A 26,180-nucleotide genomic window follows, 5' to 3' on the forward strand; every position below is an offset into this window, starting at 1 on the left:
AATCTCGGGGGAGAGGCGGGGGGTTCTGGTGGGAGATGCTGGGCTGGGTTCCTCTCTGTGGTGGGTTGTGGTGCCGGGATGGTCCAGGGAAGCATCTCTCCTCTGCTCCTGTTCCCGAGGCCTCTCCCCAGCTAATTCATCCTGTGAGCTGCAGTTTTGAATGCCACCTCTTTACAGCTGATCCTGTTTACAAGTCGGAGCCGTGCTCTGGGTACAGCATGGTGCTTTGTATCAAATGCAGAGGAAATACTTGCACGTCTCCGCTTTGCTTTTGCACGCTCTGTAAAGTTCTGGGCTGTGGCATCCACTGTGCCAAAGAAACGCCTGCCCTGCCCTGGCTGTTCCGTGTCATGCTGCAAAGCCCCGATTGCTCACACCACTCCTGATTTACATGCCTTGCTTTGCTTGTCTTCCACGGGATAAAATTGCTCCGACGCTGTGGAGATTAAGAGGCTGGAAGCTGGCACAGGCACAGCTCTTGCCGGTGCGGGGCTGAGCGACTGGCTGAATTTAACCTCCAGCACAGCCAGATGCAGGGCTGGCTCCCTTTGGCACTTCCCAGCCTGGCTCCCTTGGGAGGACACTTCCACAAACATATAGATATTTAGGAAGTTTATTTTTTTTGGTAAAGATACTATTTTTTTTATTTTTTATGGTAACGTAGTTGGGAGTGGTATTGAATAAAATTTGGAGGTGGGGGAAGAGGAGAGCTTTGCAGAGAAGGTCTTGGTCTGGAATACGTTGTGCTGTGCCCCCAGGTCTGCAGGTGAAGTCTCGTTGAAACCATAGGCAAATCGCAACCAGAAGTGATGGAGCCGGAGTAACCGTGCCCTGGGGAGCGGCGGTTGCAACAAATGGCACCACGCACCGTTGTTTGTGTGAAATGTTGTGTGTCTCTGCTGAGGCTTTACTGCTCCCATGTCGGTGGCTGGGTTGTTTTAATGAGTTTTTTTTCTCCGAAGTGGTGGGATGCAATTGCCTCCTTTCCCATCTCCCCGTGCGGGGTGGGAGGGGGGGCTCGCCCACCTCGGGCCACTGTGCGTGTGGGTGAGCTGGGGGGCTGTGGGGACCCGAGGGGTGTGTGGTAAGAACAAAGTCCCCGGGAGAGCGGGCAGAGCTGAGCCGGGGGTGTCGCTGTGCTGTCCCCAGCTAAAGGACACCTCTGGCACCCTGCTCCGCCTGCCCGTGATGTCCTGCCCCAGAGGTGGCTGCTCTGTGAACCCGCCTGCGTGCGGTTCGTGGGGTGTGGATGAAAGGGTGCTCTGGGGGTGGAAGGGGAGAGGGTCCGTGGACACTGGCTGCAGCATCTCCTGACCCATCCCTGTGCCCCGTGCCTCTCCTGACCCATGCTCTTTGCTCTCCTCTGCAGGGCGGGCTGATTGCGCTGCTCCTGCTCCTCTTGGTCTTCATGGTGGCTCTGTATGCCCAGCGGCGCTGGCACAAGCGCCGCCGCATCCCGCAGAAGAGCGCCAGCACGGAGGCCACCCACGAGATCCACTACATCCCCTCGGTGCTGCTGGGCCCCCAGGCCCGTGAGAGTTTCCGCAACTCGCGCCTCCAGGCCCACAACTCGGTCATCGGGGTGCCCATCCGTGAGACCCCCATCCTGGACGACTACGAGGACGAGGAGGAGGAGGAGACCCCGCGGCGGGCAGAGCCCAGCACCAGGGAGGATGAATTTGGCAGCCAGGTGACGCGGACGCTGGAGAGCCTGGGCCGGGGTGGAGAGGAGAAGCCTGACTATGAAAAGAAAGGTTTGTGGCTTTTTCCCTCTTCTCTTTCCCTCTCCCATCCCCTGCCAGGGTGTCTGTCCTGTGCAGTGTCACCTAGAGGGTGGCTCGTCCATATATAGCCCCTGTCGCTGGCACTTGGCTCTCCAGGCTGTGGTCCTCAGCTGTCATCTACAAGGTGGTTTGCAGACCTTGTCCTGGAGCTGCCTTTCCTGAGAGGGGAATTGCCTCTGGATGGTGCTGGGGAAACTGAGGCACAGTAGCTGTGAGCTCTCAGCTGTCATTGCCGGCCCCAAGGACCAGGTCCTCTCCTCTCGCAGCACTCCCTGACTGTGCTTTGCTGGTGGTTCAGGTGCCGCGGGAGCGTGTGAGCTGGGTGCTTGGGAGCTCCATGGAGATATGGATTCATAGGATTTGACCCATCTCCTTTGTCAACATCCTCTTCCAAAACCAGTCTCCTGTTTCCAACGTGAACCTGCCCAGCATAATGAGATGGGAAGCTGGTGGCTCTGCTTTCAGGCTTGGTGGTATATCTTGTCCTAGTAATAGCAGAGACCGCTGTGAAACACCCAGTGGGTTAGGGAATGCCTGGCTGGCAGAGCAGAGGTGGCATTTCCCCAGGGAGGGAATTGCTCTTTTGCCCTGGATTTGTGCAGCACCGTGCACGGGGCAGCACAGAGGAGTTGTTTCTGCTGTTCCAGCAGCGCCGGAACTCCTGTCTCCTCAACAGGATGGGAATGCTGGGATTCATCCTGACTTATTGCCGTGGGTGAGTGCTAGCACATGGGCATCAATCAGGCCAGTCTTTACTCTCTAGGTGGCAGAGATGTTCATTGCCTTGCTGTCGAGTAGGGCATCAGTTCTAGCGAGCGAATGTGTCGGTGCGCTGGGGCTCCGCCAGCCTGCTGAGCCTTGATGCTCCTCGGAGAGCTGCTCCATAAAGCTGTATTTTCCACTAGCGGCAAAACATCCCCTGTGCTTTATTCTCTGAGTAATCAGACAAATGATCCTGTAGTCACCCGCAAACAAAGTCATCAGGGCTGTAGATTTAAGGCAAGCACATAGGAGCCCTGTGTGGAGCTGGAAATGGCAGATCAGAAAATTCTCATTGCGGGAAGAAGCTCAGAGCAGAATCCATGTGGATCTGATGGATGGATGGATACAGACCCCAAATGTGAACCATTTCCCGCCCGTGGTGTTTGGCATGGCAGGTAGAGTGCTATATAGCATCTGTAGGTCAGATCAGAAAGAAGCCTATACAATTCCATAGGTGTGGGTTCTGGCTGCTGCCTGTCCCTATGGTGCTGACTGCTTGTAAGGTATAATATTGGATAATGCCGCTGTTGGAAGGTATAAATCCCCTGGTAGTAGCCGCGGGGAGCTGGGCAGCAAAAGCTGGGCTGGGGTGCCTGTTCCTGAGCAGGCGAGGTGCTGCGGATGCTTTGTGCCTTCCCTGAAGGTGCAGGGCTGGGATTTGGAGGAGTTCTGGTTCCCCCTCCCCAAAGCTCTGCCCAGCTCAGAAGGAGAGTATTGATGGGGTAAAGCGGTCCAGTGTAGGCACAGCGAGTAGCCAAAGGTTGGACACAATAGGATGGACAGAGACAGGGTCCTCTCTGGTCACAGTGGACGTGATGGCACCCGTTGCTGGCCATACCAGGTATGTGGGAGCAGAGGAGAGTCCGTATGGACAGGGCTTAGCAGTGCTCCTGCAGGCTGAGCAGCTGGAGAGGCACGTTACCTGCCTGGACAGCTTCTCCTGGGAGAGGAGGAGAGACCAAACCGTGGGTGACAGATCCTGGTGGTGTCTCTTAACGCACTACTGGACGGTGCTCAGGGGCTCTAGGAGGAGGCCAGTGTGAGAGCCTGTATGAAGTAGTCTAGACTGGCTTCTCTTTATTTAGTTATTCTCTTAACCGCAAATAAAACTCGTGCTGCTGAACCATGTTCCTCTATTCTCTGCACTTGGAGAACTGTCGCCGAGAGGGCCAGACAGGGTCTGGGTGCTGCCCCCCTGCCTGTGCACAGGGATGGAAGGACTGCAGGCTGCATGGGTACAACTACGTGACTCGAGGGGGATGCTTCTCCTGTGTGGAGAAGAGCAGCGCTTTCCCCAGAGCGTTTCAGCTAATGCACACTTGATTGCCTGCATTTTTAAAGTCTGTCTCAGAAGCTGCAATACCCACCTCTGCTTATTGAAACGTCGTTAGTAGCCATTTAATATTGTTCACCTGCAATGAACAGTAAAATATATGTGAATAAACAAAAGCAAAGTACGTTAGTGCTAATTGCTGAGTGACTGCAGCAGGAGCAAGGAAGGGATGTGCCGGCTTGCTCTGTGCAGGGAAGGGGCTTTTGGGTGACGCTGGACCCATCTTTCCCTTCTTCTGTGACCTTGCGGGATTCCCATAAAGCCTGAACAGTCCCTGTTGGAGCACCCACGATGGCTGTGCTGGGGGACGGGGATGGGGACAGGGACTCTCCTCAGCTCTGTGGAGAAGATTGCGGCTCCAACCAACAGAGCCAGGGAGAGCCCAGATGATGCATTGTGTTTGGAAAGCAGGTCTCTGCGCTTGTGATGGTCATAAGTGGTGGCTGAGGTTGTGTTTCTTTCACCCATAAAGTGCTTTTTACTCTTTCCTCTTTTAAACAAGATTATTATGATGGCGATGGTTATTGTTGTGCAAACAAGCACGGAGGTGCCCAGGGGTCCATCTGCCGTGCTCGAGTGCTGATCTGAGCATCCCTGTTGGCATCCCCCTTTGTGTACGGCTGGCTGTTACCAGCCCATGGTGTTAATAGATGTTTCCCCAACCCTCTGCTCGGTGAGAATGAACAAATGAATGCCTTCATATATCGTAACTGAGCTACCTTTTTTGTTCTTTCATATTCTCTTCTTTGTTTTGCTTTTCTATAAATTATTTAGAGTTGTGTGACTGGGGAAGACAGCAGTAACTGCATTTCAGTCCTCTTCAAAACATAATAGTAAACAAGATCTAGGGCAGAATATTAAACTATCTGAGGGCTTCAGGAATTGGCAATAAAGAACTTCTTATACTGACTGAAAAATCCCCCAAGCTGGGGCTGCAAGAGCTATGCCACGCTGTGAAATATGTTCACAAATGCTCCCACCAGTTCAGGTTGTGATGCCGTCGGGCTTTGCACCTTGGATCGAGGCAGGTTTGTGCCTTGCCTGGTCTGATCCTTCCAAACCGAGCCGGTTCACCCTGTGTTTCCTCCCAGACGGGCACTTTTCCATCTTGGGTGAGGCTTTGCTCAAGGAGTCAAGCTATGGTACGCGCTAGTTACTCGTCTCTGCTGAAGCTGGTCAGAGCCTGGATTGCCAAGGACAAGGTGGCTGTAGTTCAGATCTAGGATTTCTAGACTAGAAATAGAACTATATGTGCTGTGGGCTTTGCACTCTGGCCTGGTTTGCACACGTGTGGGAAACACAGCGACTGGGGAGGCGTTGGATGTGCTGCGCACACAGGCGCTTCGACCTGCCCGCGAGCAGCAGATGCAGCTGGGATTCCCGCGGGATGCGGCAGGTGGGGTGGAGAAACTCTGCAGTTGGTGTGAGCAAACACCGCGTACCTGGAGATCCCATGGGGCTGGAAATCAGTTCTGCTCGGGCACAGTTTTACAGGTAGATCGAAGATGAATGTGTCAAGGGAAACCCAGCTGGAGCATGGCCCTAGCTCAGGGACAGGGTCAGCCTTCCCTCTGGTGCCCGGCTGCATGGCTGGAGCCGCCAGGTTTCGGTGCGATCACCGGGGCTGGGTGAGGAGCTGTGCCCGCATCCCAGGGAGTCCGTCAGTGCCGGAGGGAAAAGCTCTTCTTGCTGCTCTTGCAGTGTAGCGTTGCGATAAGACATCAGTTGGGACTTGTCAGCGGGCTCCAAATGGTATCATCACTGGGGCTGTCACTAGAGGCTCTTTCAAGTGTCACTTCCCAGCATTAATTACCAGGGATGGCAAATCCAATGAAGATGGAGCATTTTGGCTTGCCCTCCACCTGCCCGCACTGCTTGCTTTCCCCCACGTGCTGGGCAGTGATTGAGTTGTGCTGGCGGCGGGTGCTTTCCATCATTTGGGATTTGCACACCCTGCGCTGTGCGGCTGTTGGGCTCGATTGCCCTTTCCGCGAGGAAGAGCGTGGTTTCTCGTTCCCCACGTGTTGCTTCTGGATATATCGGGTCAGGTAGGGAATTGTACTGGATGACTCTATGTACAGCCCTGCGCAACGGGAGAGAAGTCCCTGCCTGGGAGGTCGAGCAGCAGAAATGTTTTGCAAATCATGGGCAAGCAGAGCACAGATCGGCAAGCCAAACTTTCCTCCCAAGTCTGAGGCAGCGCTCTGCAGCAATGCAGATGGGAGGGCTGCTCCTGCACAGTGCCGGAGCATCTAAAGTGAAGCCCAGCACAAACAAAACACGGGAGCAATGTGCTGAATAATGACATCTAGTAACAAGCGCATCTGAGTGATAAAGTTAATGAAATTACAGGTTCTGACCTGATACCAGGCTCTGCTGCGGATAGATAAACAGCAGGGCAAAGATGAGATGTTTATTTCTCCCTAGCTGCAGTTGTAATCTGGATGCGCTGTGCAGGGCCATTAACATTATTACTGTTATGCAAAATCATTTTTGACTTGGGGGGAAGTGGGGGTGGGGAAAATCCCCCAACTCCCTAGAAAATGGAAAGCTGACAAAATTAGAATTGCAGCAGGAGCACAAACTGACCTGGTGACATTGCGCAGAGCCCAGATGAATTTAGACAGGAGAAAAATTTGAGGCAGTTTAAGGAGAAAAGTAGTCTTTTTTTCTATTAATATAATAAAATGAAATGGAGCGAGGAAGGAGGCAATAGCCAGGCAGTCCTAATTAGCCAAAAGGATGCCTTTGTGCTGGTGTGGAAAGAGAGCCATGCCCTCTCCTTGTGGCTTTGGGTTCTCTCTGGCAATTAGAAGGTCTCCAGGGGTTTCGTGCCCTGTGGGCGTGCGTGGTGCCGAGTGGGGTCTGCTGGTGTGGGGTGAGGTTTCTGGGGTCTTGGTCTTTGCTGGGGAGACCCCCATGTCCAAACCCAGTCCCTGTGCGTACACAGCATTCCGTGATTAAGGGGATTTGGGTAAATTTGTGCAGCTGATGTCACTGTCCTCACTGCCTCTGTCCTCACTTCTCTGGGTAGTTTCCAGTCCATGCTCCTGATGATTTCTGCTCTCCTGCCTTTCCTGAGCAGATGGCCTCAAGCTCTCCAGCCCTTTGGGAATTCCTAACTTGCTTTTATCTTTTAACACACCTGGCGCTCATCTTTACCGACACAGTTTCATCCTACAGCGGCAGGAGCCCTTTGCTTCTGTCCATCAAGTGCTGTTCGAGGGGGTTCAGCCCCCAGTCCATTCCAGGCAGCACCACTACGTCTCCAGATGAGACACGTTGGATGCATAGAGATGGAATTATTAAAATTAAGGCAGATAAAAGTCCAGCAAGCCTGAATATGGGGTTACCCACAAGTTTCCCAATGAGAAGATCTTGCCAAACCAAATCTCTTAAGGATCAGTGAGAAGCAGAACTTCTGCCTGGTGAAAACTGAGGAGAAAATAGATGTCAGACTTGAAAATCGAGTATCTGCAATTCCAGTCCTGCAACAAAGGACCCATCTTTATTTTCTCAGTTTCTTTCATGTTCAAAAAAAGAACTTTTCAAGCAGCCTTTGTGCTGGCTTCACAGACTCTGCAGTCTAGGTATGGCCTCCAAGTCTAGACAGGATACAGGACTTATTACCGATGGTAGCAATGATTAATACCGTAGGCATATCAAAGGCATGGTTGTGCAGTCATCTTGAATTCATATCTCCTGGACTTTCTTCTCACTTGCTGTGTTAACTTAGGTAAACCTCTGAAGTTTCTCTTACTTAATCCATGGATGCTTTTCTCTGTAGCAATAGCGAGAGGCTTTTGAGCATGCCTGGGAGGTGGTCTGGCACCTAGAGTGAACCTGGAGATGCAGCTCCAGCTCCACTGTGCCACTGGCTGCTTTGGTAACCCATGTCATGTCACTTAATGGTCCAGTCCTCATCTGTGAGTTGGAGAGGGGAACCAAGCCAGACAGCAGACAGGGCAGCATGAGGAAACATCGAGAACTGCTAATGTAAGGGGCTGTGGTCCCAACACCCTCCCAGCCAAACTGCTCTGGGTGATGCAGTCCAGGGGAACTGCGGGAGAAGGGCTTTTGGCAGGGGAGACAGATAGCTTAGGTTTGCGGTAACAGCAAAAGGCAGGCAGGGGATGAGGAGACGGAGCTTCCTATGCCTCCTGCCAACACTGGAGCAGTTGTTCTGATGGCTGCATCTCAGTCATCATCTTCGCCTCCCAGTGAAGACTCCTCTAGGGAGAGGTAAGGCAGCGCTCTGGCCCGAGGGCACGGTGTCAGGGCTGGGAAAAGGGACATTTGGGGGGCTGAGATGTGGAAGAGGAGGGCAGGTAGTTAAGCTGTGCCCTAGAGTTGCTGTTCATTATGGATATACGAGCTCTATCTTGGAGGTGAGGTTTAAAGACAGGTTGCAAGTCAGAGGCGATGCCCTTGTAACGGACAGGGCGGTGGTGGTGTCCTCCCTGATGGAGAATGGAGAGCCCATGGGCAATAGGAGTGAGATGACTGGCCTGATGTTGCCGTCCCCGAGCTGACAGACCAGTATCCTCGAGGGGACAGTGCCTGGCAGGGAGATCGTCGCCGTGCCGGGGAATGCGTCCCTGGTGCCCACGCCGCCGTGCCGGGGCTGGGAGCTGCTGTCTGCAGCTGCCGTTCACTCGGGTAGGCAGATGCAGTGCCACCCCGAATCCAAGCATTAACCAGAGGCTTTCTGAGCCTTTAATAAATAAAACGACAGCTTAATGTTTGCTGGGACTGGAGGCTAAAATGGGACAGTACGTCAGGCTGGCATCTGATATGTCTTGGGGCTCTGTCTTCTTTCCAGTGACCTGATGGGATCGTGACCCTCTTTGTACGTGATCAGCTTTTCCCAGCTCTAATCCCCGCCAACTCCTTGCGTAATTTACAGAGACCTTTGAAAATGTATATTCACATAGCTTTGCCAGTGGAAAGTGTTTTTTGCAGTCCGCTATTCCTGGCTGAAAAACCCTGCTGCAAATTTCAGCTTTAAAGAAATAATAAAAAAAAAAAAAAATGATGCCCAACAGGGTAGGAATTGGGTCCCAATTCAGGAAAGCATTTGAGCACATGCTTAGCCAGTGTCTCTAGTTATTAGAGAAATTAAACGGGTTTTTAAGTCCAACATGCTTAATTCCAACTGATTTGAGTGCATTAACGAAGAGAACAGGGGCTCCAGTTGCAGAGGTTACAACAGATATGCCATTGGGTCCTTCAGTTTTATGGTGATGCCAGCTCTGACTTTAATGTTGATTTGAAAATGTCCCTACCTGCCAGGAAAAAGCTTTGCTTTCCAGAGACATAAACACAGTCATAATTAATATATTAATATGTTAATTTCCTTTCAAGCTTTAAATGCAGAGCTGCCAGGCTGGAGTTTTAGGTTTGTTTTGATCATCCTATCACATCGAACTGGTTGCCTCCATCCCAAATTTGGGCTGTCCTCACCAACGTCGGGGGAGGGAATGATGGTCTCTTGGCCTGGTGGTCCTGCGGGACACGCTCCCCAGCCCTTACGTCCCCCAAGAAAGTGGCCTAAGGCAGTATCACAGACATGCAGGAGCGTGCCCAGGAGGTCTCCCCAAAAAGAGCCGTATCCGACGTGCCTCCTGCCTCCAGCAGCGGGTCAGAAGGGATGGGAAAGCTCCTGGGGGCTGGTGGTCTCCTTTGGTCCTGCGTCCCCCTGGCCGAGGGAGATGCTGTGCTGGTATGTGCTTAATGACTGACTAAGGCTTAAACATCTCAGGCCAGCCAGGGCTTTTCCTGGCCTACAGCAAGTGTTGCTGTTGAGAAAAGGCTGGTAGGTTGGATTTCCTGATGTGGTTTTCTTGGTTTTCTTCCCTCCCTTTGCTGTATCCCGCTCACTGATTTCATGAGACAGAGAAGGGAAGAAGCAGACGGAAAAGTGGCTTCTGGTGGTGCCATAGGGAATGGAAGAGGAAAGGGGTGTTTTAATATGCTAATATTTTGCTGAACATCCCGAAGGGGTGGCGGTTTTTTTGAAGTCCTGCTATTTTATCACCGCTTTGCGAGGCTTGGGCTGGTCTCACCCCGATGCTGCAGGACATCTTGTGAGAAGAAATACCTGTGGTCATCCCCATCTCCCAGCCACAGCCGCGTGGCTTGTGACTCCTCAGGTCAGCAACGCTCTTTTAACGTGGGTTTTTATTGGGTTTTGTGGGGCTGCTGATGCCTGGTGATGTCGTGGCAGTTGCGTGTGCAATAGCCCTGTTTTCCCAGATGTCCAAAGTGTTTTTCATCCAGGCTAAATCACAAGCTCACAGAAGATAAGCTGTGAAGTTTTGGCTGTCCAAGGAAAACAAGCCATCAGGAACTATATTTATATAAATGCCAGGCGCGCATTGTTCATCACTTTGTGCACTGCTATGAATGTTTGATAAAGCACTACATTATTTAAGGCGTAGCTGGGTTGTAGGCCAGTTGTTGACCAGGATTAACTTTAAGATGATTTTTTTTTTTTTTTTTACTTTCCCCCCACAGTGCAAAATCTAAAAAAATATGGTGGCTCTTTATTCCCCTTGGGAAACCTTGGGGGATCTCAAGTGTCCTCTCCTCTCCTGGGTTTCCGTGCTGGGTTGCATCTTGCAGCTGCCTTGCGTGCAACGCAGAGGACCTGGGAGAGCTTCAGCTCTGCCCAGGGCTGTCCTTCCATGGTGTCAGCACAGAGCAAAAACCTGCTACCGGTTTCTGAAATCAGGGTGACCAGGAGAAGAGGGTGTGGGGTCTGGGATGAAGGAGAACAATCTGACAGTGTTCCCCATTTCTGCTGGAAATATATAGATGCTAGTGAGCACTCGGGCAGCCCTTGGGATGCGTGGCTTAGAGCTGAGGCTGCTCCAGGTCCTGTTACCTGCATGAGAGCGATGCGTTTGTCTCAGTCCATGATGCTCAGTGCTTCTTCACCTTGGCTTTTAGCAGCCTTGCGGCTCTGCCGGTCGGTTTGTACAAGATGTTCTGCCCATCGGTCTGTACTGGGCTTATGGGTTTTATGGGGAGGGCAGCTGCAGCACCAGCTCTTCGCTCTGTTTGCATCTCCTCTTCCTATCAGTTGTGTTTTACCTGGCTACGGCACCGAGACAGTTAGTTTTGTCAGCTGGCTCCTAAGGAAGATGGATCGAGGCCGGGCACCTGCGCTGATATTAGGTCTGCAGGCACCTTCCAGCCCCATTTATCATTAGGCAGTGACCTACCCGAAGGACCAGCGGGAGAGGAAACTTATTAACAAGGTGCTTCAAATCAATCCTTTCTGACGGCCCCGCTGAGTTACAGCGTTTGCTGTGACTCACCCGTGGGGTCCTGCAGGGTCTGGCTGTGCTCGGCCTCTCTGCCTCACCCCTCTGGCTTGGAAATAGTTTGCTTTTGATAGCCTGGGCTCTCTGGGCATTCCCTCAGCTCCAGGTCTTCTCCTGAGCTAACAAACCGGCTCTCGGCTCCTTCTTTCCTGCACCCATGTGCTTCCCGGTGTGGGGGACGGTTGGTCCCTGCCACGGCAGGGGTCTCCTTCTGGTGGTGTTTTTGCCACGCATGCACGGCTGAAGCTCCTTGGCCCCATTGCAATACGGGGTTTTGGTGGTTTGCCCTTCTTGGGGTTGACGTTGCTCCCTTGTTCTCCCCAGCGTGTGGCACAGGGTTGCTGGTACCATGAGAAGGTATCACCTTGCTGGTTGGGCAAAGGAAATTTAATTTCCGACTAACAAATTTGTTCTGCGCCGCGCTGCCGAGCAGGGAGCTGGGTAATGGTTGAGACCGGAGAGGGGCTGCTGTGCCACGTTTCCCACCCCAGTTTGCTGGCCGTTGCTGTTCTCTGCCCATACCCATCCCTAGGGGTGCTGGGACTCGCTCACGCTCATTTTACAGATGCCAAAGTGCTGCTGCCTCCAGGTTCATCGCCCAGCGGCGGTTCCTCGGCCAGATGGGGTTGGGGCTTTCTCCTGCCCTTGGTGGGCCTCTGCCCCAGCTGGCTCCACAGGGCAGTTTTTCCTCTGGATTTGTGGAGTTGTAGATGTGTGATGGAGAAAGGGAGCTGGAGGTCAGCACTGTGCTCTCAAGCTGGTGTCTCTCCTCCACGCAACATTAGCCTGGGCCGCTTCATGTGCCTGTTAGCACCAAATCAGGAAGCTTTCTCCAGGGTGTTCTTATTTAACTTTTCAATTATTTTATAACTTGAGGAGCATTAGCTGCTGCTGAGGGTCTGCCCATCTTCCCTGCTCCTCTCTGCTCACCACGTAAGCGAAGAAGTTGCAGTGTTTCATAAAAAAATTGTAAGTGAACGGTTTCATTAGAGCGGAGATGGTGGGAAGCAGTCTCTGGCGGCCTGGACCTTCGTGGTGCTGGGGCAGGGGAAGATGGGGCAGCGTCCCATGGCCAAAGACTTTTGCTTGCAGAAGAAATGGGGTAAAAGAACAAATCATAGAATGGTTTGGGTTGGAAGGGACCTTTAAAGGTCATCTAGTCCAACCCCCCTGCGATGAGCAGGGACATCTTCAACTAGATCAGGTTGCTCAGAGCCCCGTCCAGCCTGACTTTGAACGTTTCCAGGGTTGGGGCATCTACCACCTCTCTGGGCAACCTCTGCCAGGGTTTCACCGCCCTCATTGTAAAAAATTTCTTCCTTGTATCTAGTCTGAGTCTATCCTCCTTTAGTTTAAAAGCATTGCCCCTCGTCCTATTGCAACAGGCCCTACTAAAAAGTCGGTCCTCACCTTATAAGCCCCCTTTAAGTATTGAAGGACAACAATAAGGTGTCCCCAGCGCCTTCTCTTCTGCAGGCTGAACAATCCCAATCTGCAGTGCCCTGTAGGTGTCAGGGGAGGGGTGTGCTAGAAAAGTCTTTGCCCCGTAAAAGAGCGGTGGGTTTCCTGCTTAGAAACAGCTCCTGCGAAGGTCAAACCCAGCTGGTAGCAGCCCAAGGAGCACAAGAGACCCATCCGCTTTTGCAAGGTGCTTGTTATGCAAAGGTGCAAGGCAGAGGTGGGAACCATTGGACGGTGGCTCTTAAGCGTTTGGTCTGTCGCGATGTGTTTATAATTATATTGCGTTATCTTAATTACCATCATGGGAAGTCAGGAGTATGGTGGGTGGAAGGGCAAGGAGGAAGGTAGAAAGGCAGGGGAAGTGCAGGGTGACAAATAACTCGCAGCCTCCGTCGATGGGGCCGTGATTGTGGTCGGAGTTGGAAACGATGCTATTAATACAATGCTTATTCATTTCCTATAATAAAAAAATGGAAGTGCTTTGCAATTACCCAATTCCGAATGAAATTAACATTCCGTGGCATTTTCCAGTAAACGGTTAGTTTGCACACATGAGTGGAGGCAATTAGCTGGGAAGCGATTGAGCACCGTGACTGGAGAGAGGATGAAGAAGGGTCAGGGCAGCCGGTGCTGGGAGGGTGCTGCCGTGTGCTCTGGCTCCGGGTGCCCCTTCCCGGAGGGCTGGGTGTTCCCTGGGTTCTGCCGGTTTGAGGAGCAGCTCACCCTGCTGTGACAAGGACAGGAGCTGCAGATATTACCTCCTGCTCTCTGTCGATGGGGGGAATGGCAAAGCTTTGCAATAAAGAAGAAAAGCAAAGAGCGGGTGTGTGGTCAGGGGGGTTGTGGGGGTCCCCTCGTGCTCCCTGGGGTCCCCGTCCCCATTGTAGGACGCTGACCCAGCGCAGGTCCCCATCCACCTCCTGTGCTGCACACCAGCCTCTCCCGGCATCCCCCCTTCTCTGTCACATGCCCCAAGCTTTATTAAAAACTAATGGAGACTTTTTTTTTTGGCAGATTTGTTAAACTACTGAAAACTTCTGATCCTATCAGTCTTTTTTTTTTTTCCCTGCCTCGTACCAGATAAGGACTGTGCTGGCTCCAAGCCCAGAGCTGAGGGTGGTGGAGAACGGGATAGGGAAGCAGTCATCTCATGAATATATGAAGGAGGAAAGTACATTTGTTCAGTTTCCTTCAAAGGAGACATCTCGAATATAGTTTTATCTTTTCTTCTGCTACCCTCCCCCTCCAATTTGCAATTAAAATTAGATTTTTACGTATGAAAATCTATTTTTATAGCAAGAGTTTTATTAATGTATATAATAACCTATTAATGTATTAATTTCTATATATTAATACTTATGTTCAAAAAACTTATACCTTCTCTATTTTAAAATTCAACAAAAAGGGCCAGGAGAGAAAAGAAAGAAAAAGTCGAGATGGATGGAATACAAGCCTGTTTTCGAAATGCTCCTGGGTTCCCATATCCCTCTGTTGCCGCGTCTGAAAACCCCTCTGTGTAAAAGAGCTTCTCGGGGAGAGATTGATCCTCCCTCGCGCCGCGTTGGCAGGCTGGGCTGGGGGCCAGTTCCAGCAAAGCGCGCGGTGCCACGTATGTCATTTCCCCTGATGGGTTTGCCTAAGGATGGCTTGGAGATGTATGCATTGCAGGAGGTGCTTGGTCCCCTGATGTATCGGTATGTGTGGTTATTTGTGCTTTGTTTTGGTGTTTTTATGTATATATATTTTTATTTTAAATATATATATCCATATATATATCTCCTACGTTGGTTGCGGAATGCAGCCAGCAGTCTCCCAGTGTTTCTTGGACACGGTGTGCCTGCACGTAGCATGTGATGTGGACTAATGGAGAGCAGGGGACCCATGGGGACAGAGACTCTTGCTTGAGAGGTGGTAGAGGTGTTTGGTGGCTGGAGAAAGACATGGAGAGCTACAGTTCTCAGTGTTTCTCATGTTTTTGCCATATCCATCACGCTCCGTGGCAGGAAGTTGCTCTCCAAATGTGTTTTCATCCCAACATGTGTGAAGCTGTTGTACAAATCTATCCCACCATCATCACATAGGCATCAGTGTAATTGCCTAATTTTATGCTAGTAAAGCTCTCTGCTTTCTGGAGCCTAGTACCTTCAGGGTGGCACTGTTGAAAATCAGTCCACATCCCAGTTTCAGAACAAACACCGTTGCTTATTTCATGCTTCGAAAAGCAACAAACACCCATTATTTAGAGCTGGTGAGAAAACAGGGTTTCCACCATGTGGAAGACTTCCAGTATTGTGAAATTTATGCTCATCCCAAATAGGATCAGAAAGTCGATTTCTTGAAATACTTTGTAGAATAAAAATTTCCAAAATATCGATCCAGAAACAGCAAAATAAGCTTATTGAAACTCAGAGGTTTGATTTGGAGGTTACAATTATAATGTTATTAAACTGCATTACACATACCTGATGTTTACGTGGTGCATTACGGATGTGATGATGCATTAGACCTTTCAAGCCAGCGTCAGCGATTCCCAGGAGAGTACCCTCCCCTGTGCCTAGAAAAAGTGGCTTATTTGAAAAATACTGGAAGCAGTTAGTGAGAGGGCAGGAGGTGGGCATGGAGAAGAGCTGGTGTCCGAGATGGGGGGGCCATGTCCTACACATGGCCGTGGGTGCCGTCACGAATGCGTGCACGGGTCAGGAGGTAAAAATCCCACCAACCTTGAATTCTAATTGCACCCAAACTTTTCTATTTAATCCTTGATTGAGTTTGACGTGTTCTTGCAAAACACTTTGATTCCAGTGAAGCGGCGTGCTCAGTCGAGCAGCTCTTGAGCCGCTCTGTGAGTTACTCCTCTCTCCAAAACTCTGGGAGCATTTTAAGCACTGGTAATGTTGAGGAATCGATAACTTGCCCTCTGACTCTCAGAAATCAAAGAGAGGGATGGGAAAATCAGATGCTTAAAAACCTATATTTTTAAAAAATATGTTTTACTCAATACCTAGTGTGGGAAGCTCTAAGAGAAGCTGCTGTTGCCTTTATAGTCTTTCCCTGCAGCTATAGGAGTGCAAGTGCTGTGTGAGGAGTACAGGGACTGTCGTGGCTCCGGGGACCGAAACTTTAAGCCAGACACCAAAGACTGGGAGACCTGGGGAAGCTGGCACTTTTGCAGACCTTAAGCCTCACTGCTCTGTTTTAACATGCTGCAAAAACCAAGCTGTGGGGCTGTCCAGCTCTCCCAGCAGCAGCACGAGGTGTCGAGCCTGGTTTGGGGAGAAGCTGCTGCCCTTCCCCTGCCCTACCAGGGTCCCGTGCAGCATCGAGTGGGGCTGCCAGGTCCTCGGTGGATATAGGGTCTCTGTGGGGTGCAGGAGTGTTAGCTTAGCCTGAGGGGAGTTCTGCAGTGAGTGGTACGGCTGCTTCATTGGCATCCTCTGAGGCCACATCTGAAGACCCTAAAATATCTCCGTGAAGTTGAGGGTTTGTTTCCAAGGGCTATAGAGCATTTCTATCACCACCAGCTCCATCCTGCCTCAGCTGGCAGAAAACAGGTTGCACAGTCAGAGGGGTTTTTCAGTTCCTTGTCTCTTGTGCTGGACCCTCAGGAACGTCCTGGGATGGTGGAGGCACCATCCAAGTGCAACCAGTGGAAGTACACAGCTAGCGCGTCTTTTAAGTACAGGTTGTGGGTGGTTGCGCCGATCCAAGCCTGGGACTCTGTTTTGGAGAATCTGTCCTGGCCACTGAAGCTGCTGAGATACTAGTTTTGGTACCTCCTCAAAACAGCCCCCCATAACCAGCCTATGTGTCTGGGAAGGGTACAGCTCTCCTGGCTGCGCTGGGGGTGGAACGAACACTGCCGCTTCCCATCTCCATTGCAATGTATTTTTACCCAAACATTGCTCATATTGTTCAGTTGACAACTTTTTTTTTTGTTGTCGTCGTAATTTTTAAGCCAAACAACGTCTTTTTCCCACTGCAATTTGTGCCAGCAAAAAGGAAGGAAGGAAGAAAAGGCTATTGGTATGAATTGTTTTGTGGGAGACGTGCAAACGAATAAGGGAGCCTTAAGGAGAGCAAATCGCTTTCAAAATAGCGTATGGGGGTGGACAGGAGGGAGGTGTACGTTGGGAACATGTAATGTGCTTTACAAAGGTACGGTGACCTTCAGCTGTGTCCTTAAATCGCTGCCGGAGATGGAAGCTGACTTTTGCGGAGGCTGAAGAGCCTCGCGCTTCGTCTGCTTCAGCTTGTTCCTGGGGTTGTTAGGCTGTCGAAGGCCCTTGCTATAGGACGGGGTGAGATTAAGATCATAGCGTCGTGCCAAACCTCGGGGTGGATCTCACCCCCTTTGCCAGGCTGCAGAAATTCTCAATGTGGTGACGAAGCTGTGAGCTCAATAGCCCTGATGGGTTTAGCTCCTGGAAACCGGGGATGGGAGAGAAGGCGGTTTGGCAAGCTTCGCTCAAGGAGGGGACGGTCCTATCGCTTCTAAATCTGCATCGTGTTCGGCCATCGTTGGGAGGAGCCGGTGCCCGGGCGCGGGGGCGGGGAGGCGGGTGGGGGTGCCGCGGCAGCGCCGGGAGCCGGCGGCTGAGCCCCTGCTTGGCCCGCACAGCCTGGGCTGCTTGAAGCTTTGCACTACCCTGCGGTAGTGTGTGTTCCTATCCTTTTCAGAACAATTAAAACCTCCGGGGGAGACGGGAATGCCAAGCACGCGTGCCGCGCGTGTGCGAACTCGTGTTTGCCATGCGGTTGTGTGATGCCCGCGGAAGCATCGGTGTGGGAGGTGGGTTCCTACCCTCGGCTGTCCAGACTCAGATGGCTGACTATGGAAATCCCCGGGTGGCAAAGCCCAGGTGGCAGTTTGCGGTGGACTGTGTCGCTTTTATGGATGTGATGGACACCCCATAGTCAACAGGGTCCCAGCAGCCTCGGTGAGTGCCGTGCCTCATTACGTTACGGTGCGTTGGTTTCTTCCCCCTCCCTGTTGTCACAGTTGGCAGTGCATGAAGGGTCTTTCCTTTATCCTTGACCCTTGATGTTCGTTCAATTGAAGCCCAGCTACCTTTCATTTGTCAGTGAGGGTTTTCTCCACGTTGGCCATGTTGAACTCCACTTGCCGAGATCATGTCAACAAGGGGGTTGTGTGGGGTGTGTTTGCTTTTTTCCTCCCCCTTTTTTGTCTCCTCCCCCTGTTTTTTTTCTCACCCTCGGTTTTTTTCCCTCCCATGTTTTTTTTTTTTTTCTTTCTCCCCCTTCTTTTTTTCCTCCCTGTTTTTCTTCCTTCCCTTTACTCCAAACCCCCGAGCTCAGGGGCATGAAGAGGCCAAGGATGTGCTGGCACACAAGCTGTGCAGAACAGTGAGATGCACCAGCTTTTTCCTCCCATTCCTGGAATAAGTATTTGTAACATCATCGCAAATAGCCGGTGACTGCAGGGACCCTCTCCCCGTGAAGGTAATGCTCCCCGCCCCCCCGCTTTTCCATTCGCTCCGCTGACGAGCGCGCGAGCAGATGCCTCTGGATGGATGTGCCGAGCGTGGTGGCCAGATGGGGTACGATCACCGTGGCGCTGATTGCTCCCATCAGCCAAGCAGGGACCACGAAAGCTGCGACCTCGCCGCGTTCCGTCGCTAGCTGAAGGCATGGCCCCCTCCTCCTCCCCTCCCGCGCTCTCCTTCTGGCCTCCTTTCGGTAAATAAGCCTCAGCCGTGTGGTTCCCGAGCTCCCTGCTCCACTTGCGCACGTTATAAATCGCACAGCCCCGAGGTTCAAATAACTTGCCATCTGTTTGTGGGGAGGCCCTGCTACGCTTGCTCCCAGGCGAAGGAGCTGCAGGGATGGGCTTTCTCCCGCAAACACGGCGGCGGGGTGCTGAGTTGCACCAGTGCTGCTGCAGCATCCTTCCCCGGCACCTCGGAAGAGCCCTGCAAGAAGGGGTTGGATGTGTGCTGTCAGTGCTGGGACTAGGTGCTCTTTGGAGACCTTTCTCTGCTCTTGATTTTATTTTTTTTTAATTTTTTTTTTTCCCCCTATGATGCTGCTTGCTGGGACATCCGATGCCACAGGATCTGGCCGCACCTGCTGTAAATGTAGGGGACTTTGGGGAGCTCTGCCTTTGATCCATGGTGCCTGGGGGAGCCTGGTGTCGAATAATTGGAAGACGTAACATAGCTGGTCCCTTAGGCCACCCTCTCTCTGGAGCTCTCCCGAAATGGTTCCCACCTTCGGTGCTTACGCAGGCAGCGGGTTTGATCCTCGTCTCTCCATCGCCCAGTGAGTCTGATCCTCTCCCGAGCCCTCCCGATGCACGTGCGCCCACGGGCACAACAGCCACTCTGCTCTTCTTCGGCGCTCCCTCTCCCAATGCCCCCGGGAGAGTTCAGTACCTTCTCTGCAGCCTGCGGGGGTAGAAGAGCACCCTGGGGTGGTCTAAAGGCTCTCAACCCTGGGGAGGCCAGGGGCATCGCCTTCGGGATTTGGGGAGAAGGAAGGGGGAGCTGCTTTGCGGGCTGGTGTGGCAGTGCCTGCGGCACGGGGTGGTCGGGGCTCTCCGCTCCTGCAGTGTGGGTGGCTGTTGGAGGAGTCTGCTGCAGACTATGCGTTTAAGTCAAATCCTTGTCTAGGATTACAAATGCCTCGTCCTGCATGGCCAGCTTCTCATTTCGCACTAAAATGACCTGCTGCGAAGGGAATTAGAGTCCATGGTCCGGAGCAGTTACACACCCCGAGCTCACCGGGTGCCCGAGGAGTTCCATACAGATCTGATGTGTCTCTGGACCCGGGAGATGCAGTGGGATGATGCATCAGCCCATCATCCCGGCAGGCTGGGGACCTCCAAGGTGCTCATTTCTTACCCGAGTGGGATGTGGGGTGGCTATAGGGCTGGTGATGCCTGCCAGCCCTGCACAGGCGTGTTGTGGGCAGGGAGAGCTTCAGGAGCTAATCGGAGGGGCTTCGTGTGTCTCCAGATGGAGACAGGACAGAGGTTATGTTCTGCTAATGAGTTTATTCAAGGAGCCGACAGAGGCCAAACTGATTGTTAAACCTGGGAGACCTCTGTGGCCTGCAGGATGACAAACCTTTTGATCCTGAATTTCATCTTTGCCCTTTGCGAGTGGTTTCATGATTTCCCATAACTGCCTGTTGTGCGGGTGGGTGGTGAGTTTCATAGGACAATTTGGGGGGGGGGGGGGGAGGAGAGCAAGGAGAGGAATTGCTTAAATATCAGCAAGCTGTGATGTGCTGTGGGGTGTTGCAGCAAGCTGTTTGCTGAGCTCAGGTGCTGCTGCCTGCCATGTGAGCGCAGCCCCTGGAAGACCCCAGGGATTCCTGCTGCAGCTCGGAGCATGCCTGGACCAGCTGTACGTTGTTCGCCTGGCTCCCACCCCAGCCTTGCCTATCGCTCCGTAATCCCAAACTTGCCTGCTGGGGAGTATCCGACCCCCCCAAAAGGCTGCCAAGCCTGGGGTTCAACTCTGAGCTCCCGGGGCAGAGTTAAACCTGACCCAAAGCCAGCTCAGTGCCCGGGGGGGTTCCTGTGTGTTTTTTAACCCTTCAGGCTGTAGCTTAGATAAAGGCACGATGCTTCCAAGTGCCCTGCATGCACATGGGGGAAGAGGCAAGGAATAATCCAAAACACTGGAGAGCAGCGTGAAAAATGCCATTTCCGTAAACTCACAATTTTCTAATTTTTGTGGCTTTGGTAGGACTTGGAAAAGTGCTGGATGGGTCCCCGTGGGTGACTTTGGAGGGTGACCTCAAGGTCTGTCCCACCTTGGCAGAGCTCCTGCCCAAGGACTTGGCTCCGGCTCACGCTGTCCTCTGCGAGGAAGGGGTTGTACGGGCAGCGGGGACGTGGTGGCCCGGTCCTCTTTTAACCGCAGTCCCTTTGCCGGTGTTGCAGCTCCCGAGGTGACGCAGGAGACGGTGGAGTCCCTGATGCAGAAGTTCAAGGAGAGCTTCCGCACCAACACGCCCATTGAGATCGGGCAGCTCCAGCCTGCGCTGCGCAGCACGTCCGTGGGGAGACGGAAACGCCGGAGCCGGCCCCGAGGTAGGCTGTCGCGGTCACCGGCTGCTCCTCCGGTGCCCTGGGTTTGGCCACGGCCAGAGGAGTTTGGTTGGGGAAGAAGGCAGGAGCTCCTCATCCTCACTGCTGAGCATGGGGACCCCAGAGCTGCTCCGTGATGGGGTGAAGAGGGGCAAACCCCACGCAGCATCCTCTGGATGGCCTGAGGGGAGTGGTGTCACCTCGTGGGTCCCCCAGGGATTTATCCAGGTCTGCTGCAAGTCCAGGGTCCCTGCCAGCTGCCCCGGCTAACCAAAGTTTGATGGGAGTGAAATGCAGTCTCTTGGCAAGTTTTGATTTCGGAGGAAGGGGTGAAGTTCATTTTCGTGGTAACTCACAGTACTGGGACCTCTCTTTTTTGCACTTTCCCAGTGCTTAGGGGTTTTTTTGAATTTTTTTTTTTTAGGGGCCACGCAGAGCGTGGGAGCAGCCTTCATGGCTCTAAAGGCTGTACCATGCAAAAGCGTGCTGGGGGCTGCTGAGTTTCATTTGTAGCCTGTTTGCCAGCTGCGCTAGAGCAACAGGAGGAGGTTTGGCTGGAACAGCCCTGTGAGCAAGATTTGGTCCTTGTGTTGCCTCTCAACAAGGGAAACTGCCGCCTCCTATTGCTGTCGCTGCTTAAAACAGTAATGGCTCTGGGTTAAGCAGTGAGTACAGTGGGTTTGGGTCCAGATTTCTAGCTGGCGAGGAGGAAGAGGTGTCAGGGTCCCTCCAGAGATGATGGGCAGGAGGGGGTCCCTTGACCATGGACTGCCCAGTGCACTGCCGGTCTTTGTGGCAGTGCTGGGGGCTGGGGAGGAAATACTTTTATTTCTGTTTACTGTTGGTTTTGTTTTTCATTTATTTATGAGTCTGAAATGTGATCTTTTATTCTGGATACATTTTCCTGCAATACAGGCCCAGAGAGGGCTTTTTTTATTATAGCTCTGCCCATAAATTATTCACTTAGTGTGAAGAAAATGTTCTGACTCTTTAACTGGTTTAAATTATTTGGTTTGTTTTCTAGTAGTTACTCAAATACGTGTATCTGGATTTTGGCGTGTGTGTGTGCAGGTGCTTTGGGGTCCACAGCGACTGTCTGGTGAAGTTTCCCTGATTCCCTACTCCAGCCTGTTTGTTTGTTTGTTTTTATTTCACTTTTGAACTGCCTGAAGGTAAGAGGCTTTTTAGTCCCTAATAGAGCAAGTCAATTAATCCACGCAGCCAAGCTTAGGAGGAGACACGATGCCGGGCTGCAGGCAGAGCCCCTGGCTGCGTGGGAGCAGAGTGTGGCCCCGAGCCAGCCCGGCTTGTCCCCCATCTCTAGGGACACGCACCCTCCATCTCCCACCTCCCTGTGCTGGTGCTCCCCTGCCTCCCCACAAATCCCCGTCTGCACCACGCCAGAGCGTGCCCCGGGGCAAGGGGAGCTCTTCCCAACCTTCACCCCATCCCTGCTACCCCCCAGGGTCCCTCTGTCCGTTAGTGGCTGCGGGAATAGTCAGTGGATACCAGGACAAGAAAGCCCTTGGGTTGTTCTCTACTTCTGCCCAGACTTGTGTTTCCTCAACACGAGGGTTGGAGACCAACTTGCACCCAATGTTGGGATGAGGAGCCGAATTTCCCCTCTGGCTGCTGGGTTCTATGTGGCAACCTGCTCGTGGTGCTCAGCGAGGTCGCCCTCCGTCCCTCCCTGCCTCGGCCGCCGGCAGTCCTTAGCCACGGGCAGTTACAGCTGGGCTGTCCAGCAGGTCCAAAGCAGCAGGCTCGCCCAGACCCGTGGTGGAGAAAACAAAATTGTCTCCCTTGGGACTCTTGCGCTGTTCCCCCGGGAGCCAGAGCATGCCCAGCTGCCCGGCCACAAATCTTCCCCGCCGTGGCTGTCACTATATTTTGCTTTCTGGCTCTTTCCCCGGGGCCTTGGGTGTGCGTCTCAGGTATGCCGGGGTGCCTGCTCCAGCAGCCCCGCGCCGGGCAGGCTCTTGCACGCCGAGTCGTGGGGCTGGGGAAGGGTTTTGGAGCAAGCTGCGGGCGAGGGGAGGTGATGGAGAGGAGCTGGGCACCAGCACCTCGAGCTGCTCCGGTCCTGAGCTGGTTGCAGTGGTCCCAAAGGTGCTGCAAATTTGGGTGGGGGTGTCTCACTGCACCCCAGTGCTCAGCTCTGGTAGGAGGGAAGAGGATGGCTGGAAGGGAAGGACCCAGGTTAGCTGGGAAGGTGCTGCCGCGGCTGTTCCCTTGTCTGCACTGGGAGCAGGGTGAGTCCCCGTGGTGTTGGTGCCCAGCCTACCGTGGTTTCCTTGGGTTTCTTATGGGAACCCTCACTGGCATGCCCTAGAAAAAAGATTTTAAGGTCTCAATCATCAGAAATCAGTGAGCAGCCCCAAAAAGCAAGCCAGTTCCAGCATCTCCAGTGGAGATCCCGCTCCCCACAGCCCCATCCCATCCTTTTTTCCATTTAATTTAAATTTCTTTTCACTTGCGAAAGCCGTGGCTGGGCGCTGCTGCTGAGGCCGTATCCATGCCTTTTCCTGCACCTTTCCTGTGCTGGAGGTTTTGTTTTGACAGCCTGCGGTCCCTCTGGCGGGCGAGCGGTTGGAGTGCTATCGAACATTAAGGTTAAACCATGATATCACAACTCACGATGTTTGCATTTTACATCCAATTGCAAACACAAACCCTTCGCCTCATTAATCCTTTGCAATCCATGGGTTTTTTTCCTCCCCCTAAATGAAATTGTCCGTTTGGGATGCATTTATTTCCTTCTAACAGCCACATGACAGTTCCACTGATGGAGTTTGCATCCAACTTTGTTACTGGGTAGTGACAAGCCGGCCTGACGGATGCATGTGTGTAATTATTTTCTCACAGTTCAATTTAATTAATGCTTAACCTCGTCAGAGCCCTACAGCTGGAGCGCTCTCCCTGCAGGAACCATGCACAGCAAAAGGATTTCCTCCTTTATGGAAAGGCTCTGAAAGGGCTCTAAGTGCCACTCCTGCACCAGAAACCAAACCAGAAAACAAAGAACCCAACGCCCCAGCCCAACAAAACCGAATCTGGGATAAGCTTTGCCTTGCTTTGCTTCCCTGCACTAAGTGCATTTAAACTGCTGCCTATTACTTGTCATTAAATCTGATTCTGCACTAAGTGTTTCTAACAGCTCTGAGAAAGGTCGTATTTTGCGGAGAAGATCGACTTCAAAAAAAAAAACCAAAAAACCCATACCACCCTCTCCATTTACAGTACCATATAACTTTATTTTGTCTAATGCCTTTTTCATACAAACTTTCTCCCCAAACACTTTTATCGAGTGAAGTGCATTTAGAGTTTATAAATAATAGAGGGACAGAGAGGATGATAAGAGCTGAGGTGCTGGAAGGAGGATATCTCTGCTGAGGGTGGCAGTGCAGGAGGGAGGGATGCTGCATCCGAGAGGGTCTGGGTGTACTGGTTCCCAAAATGCAGCCAGGCTGCTACCCGGAGCATCCCAACCCAGCTGCGTCGGAGGAGCGGGGCTTAAACTGGGAAGCGATTGGGAACCGTGGGGAGAGGTGGCGGTGCAGGGACTGAGGATGCGGGTTCGGCCGATGGACCCCCCTGCGCACCCTCCCCATGGCTGGGTGGGATTTTGGGGTGCGGGGCTGGGAGGTGCCCTGGGGGGAGGCCGGTTTGTGCAGAGAGGGGGTCTGGTGCCCTCTCCTGGGGCAGGCCTTTAAAAGCACCCTGGCTTTGAGAACAAATAAGCCGTTAATAGCTCCTTCTGCCTGAGAAGGGATGTGCTGTTTATCGGGGCTGCGGCTTCTCGTGTTTTAGAGCTCTTGGCTGAGCCATGAGTTACCCAAAGTTAGCCCAGGGAGGAGAGCCCACGGTCCCTGCTCTCGCCAGGACCCCTCCGCCTCCCCCCTCGCCCCGTCCGTCTGTCCCGCAGTACCCACGGAGCATCGCGTTCTGCTGGCGAAGCTTTTTTGGGGTTCAGCCGGGAGCTTTCACCTCATCCAAGGCAACGCATCGCATCCAGCTCCTTGAGTTGGTCCTTGCAGAAAATCAAACCCTTCACAGCTGTGCGAGGGCTGTCATCTGGGATCGGTGTGATCCCAGTTTTCCATGGTGGGAGCCGTGAGGCCGTCACCTGGGTGTTGCACCACCTGCCCCAGTGTGGTTTCTTGGGCATAGGCAGAAGGAAAAGGGAAGATCAATGAGGAGGAAGAATTTTCACCATCTGAAGCCAGTGTGTGTGCGCGCGTACCCCTGCTGCAATGACAAACCAGAGCAGAGTGCTTCATTTTTAAAGGGCTTTTTTTCTTTATTGGGTTTTTTTTTTTTGCGTTGACTGGATACATTTCAAAAGAAAATGTTTGTGTGTATTTTTTTCTTCCCTAGAACTGCATCTAATTTACCTTTCTCTGGCCATGTTTGGTTTTTCAGTTGACTGGTAGGGGTAAATTAATTAAACTGAAAATTTCTACTTAGCTAATTGTATAGCTCTGCATCACCCTGCCAGCCCTCAGTGAGTGGACCTCACCGCAGCACTGGGGAGGTGGGGAGGGGACTCCTCATCTGGTTTTTACTGGGAAGCATGGGAGCAGGGGGGCTTGTTGAACACCCAGGGGACTGCATTGCATGGGGCAAGCAAGCGTGGAGGTGGAGTGAACCGAACACGGTCGAGTAGGGAGGTCATGGGTCTTTAATGCTGCAGTGCCTACAGGGTTTGGCCCTTTTTCTGGAGGGGAGTGATGCAGAAAATCCTTATGGATTGGCAGTGGGGCTGTGGCTGCGGGGTGGGGGGATGCATGGACACAGGTGTCACCCAGGGTGGCACTGCTGGGGACAAACATGAGCTCCCACTTCTATTATAACATCCAGCTTGGAGGGATTACGTATCCCAGGTCAACGTGGCCTCAGACAGGAGTTATCCAAACAGCTCCTGTAACTTATTTCTTTATTTTAACTCAGTTTTGATTTGTTTTGCGTCCACAGTTGCTTCCCTGAGATGCTCTGTAACCTCTTGGCTTTGAGGAAGGGATTTAAAATATCAGGTTTTGGGTTTTTTTGTGGGGTTTTTTTTTTTTTAATGGACAAAAGTGCACCTTTAAAAAATACACATGGCTTTACCTAACAAACTCTTTGGTGATGACAGAGCCTCTAATTCCTGAATTTTATTTCCTTAGTTCCCATTTAGCATTAACGCTACCATCTTTAATTACACCATAACGAGAGGTGTTTGCCTTGGCACCCCGCCTTACTCCCCGCTAAATTAATGTCGCGCTCAAAACGAGCGCCCTGCCCCAGTGTGTAGCTGAGCTGCGATCTATTTGAACGGATTAACGAGCTTGTAAATCTGCAAACAGGATTAGAAAGGAGAGCATCTTCCTCCAGCTCCCCCTCCTCTCTGTGCCTGGTCCCCAGGCAATGGGGCAGGAGGGGGGGGGGGGGGGGGGGGGGGGGGGGGGGGGGTGTGG

At 52.4% G+C, this 26,180-nt stretch overlaps 1 protein-coding gene across 1 annotated transcript in view; it reads left to right on the forward strand.

Moving 5' to 3' along the window:
• The window catches only part of ASTN2 (astrotactin 2), a 302,383-nt gene that overhangs the window by 33,970 nt on the left and 242,233 nt on the right, over positions 1–26,180 (forward strand). The window contains exons 2-3 of the mRNA XM_010571011.1: positions 1,370–1,754; positions 20,578–20,727. Of these exons, the coding sequence (XP_010569313.1) occupies positions 1,370–1,754; positions 20,578–20,727 (535 nt within the window). The remainder of the gene's footprint in view (positions 1–1,369; positions 1,755–20,577; positions 20,728–26,180) is intronic.

The sequence above is a fragment of the Haliaeetus leucocephalus genome, unplaced genomic scaffold (assembly GCF_000737465.1).
Source record: "Haliaeetus leucocephalus isolate CR32 unplaced genomic scaffold, Haliaeetus_leucocephalus-4.0 Scaffold306, whole genome shotgun sequence".
Taxonomy (NCBI): Eukaryota; Metazoa; Chordata; class Aves; order Accipitriformes; family Accipitridae; genus Haliaeetus; species Haliaeetus leucocephalus.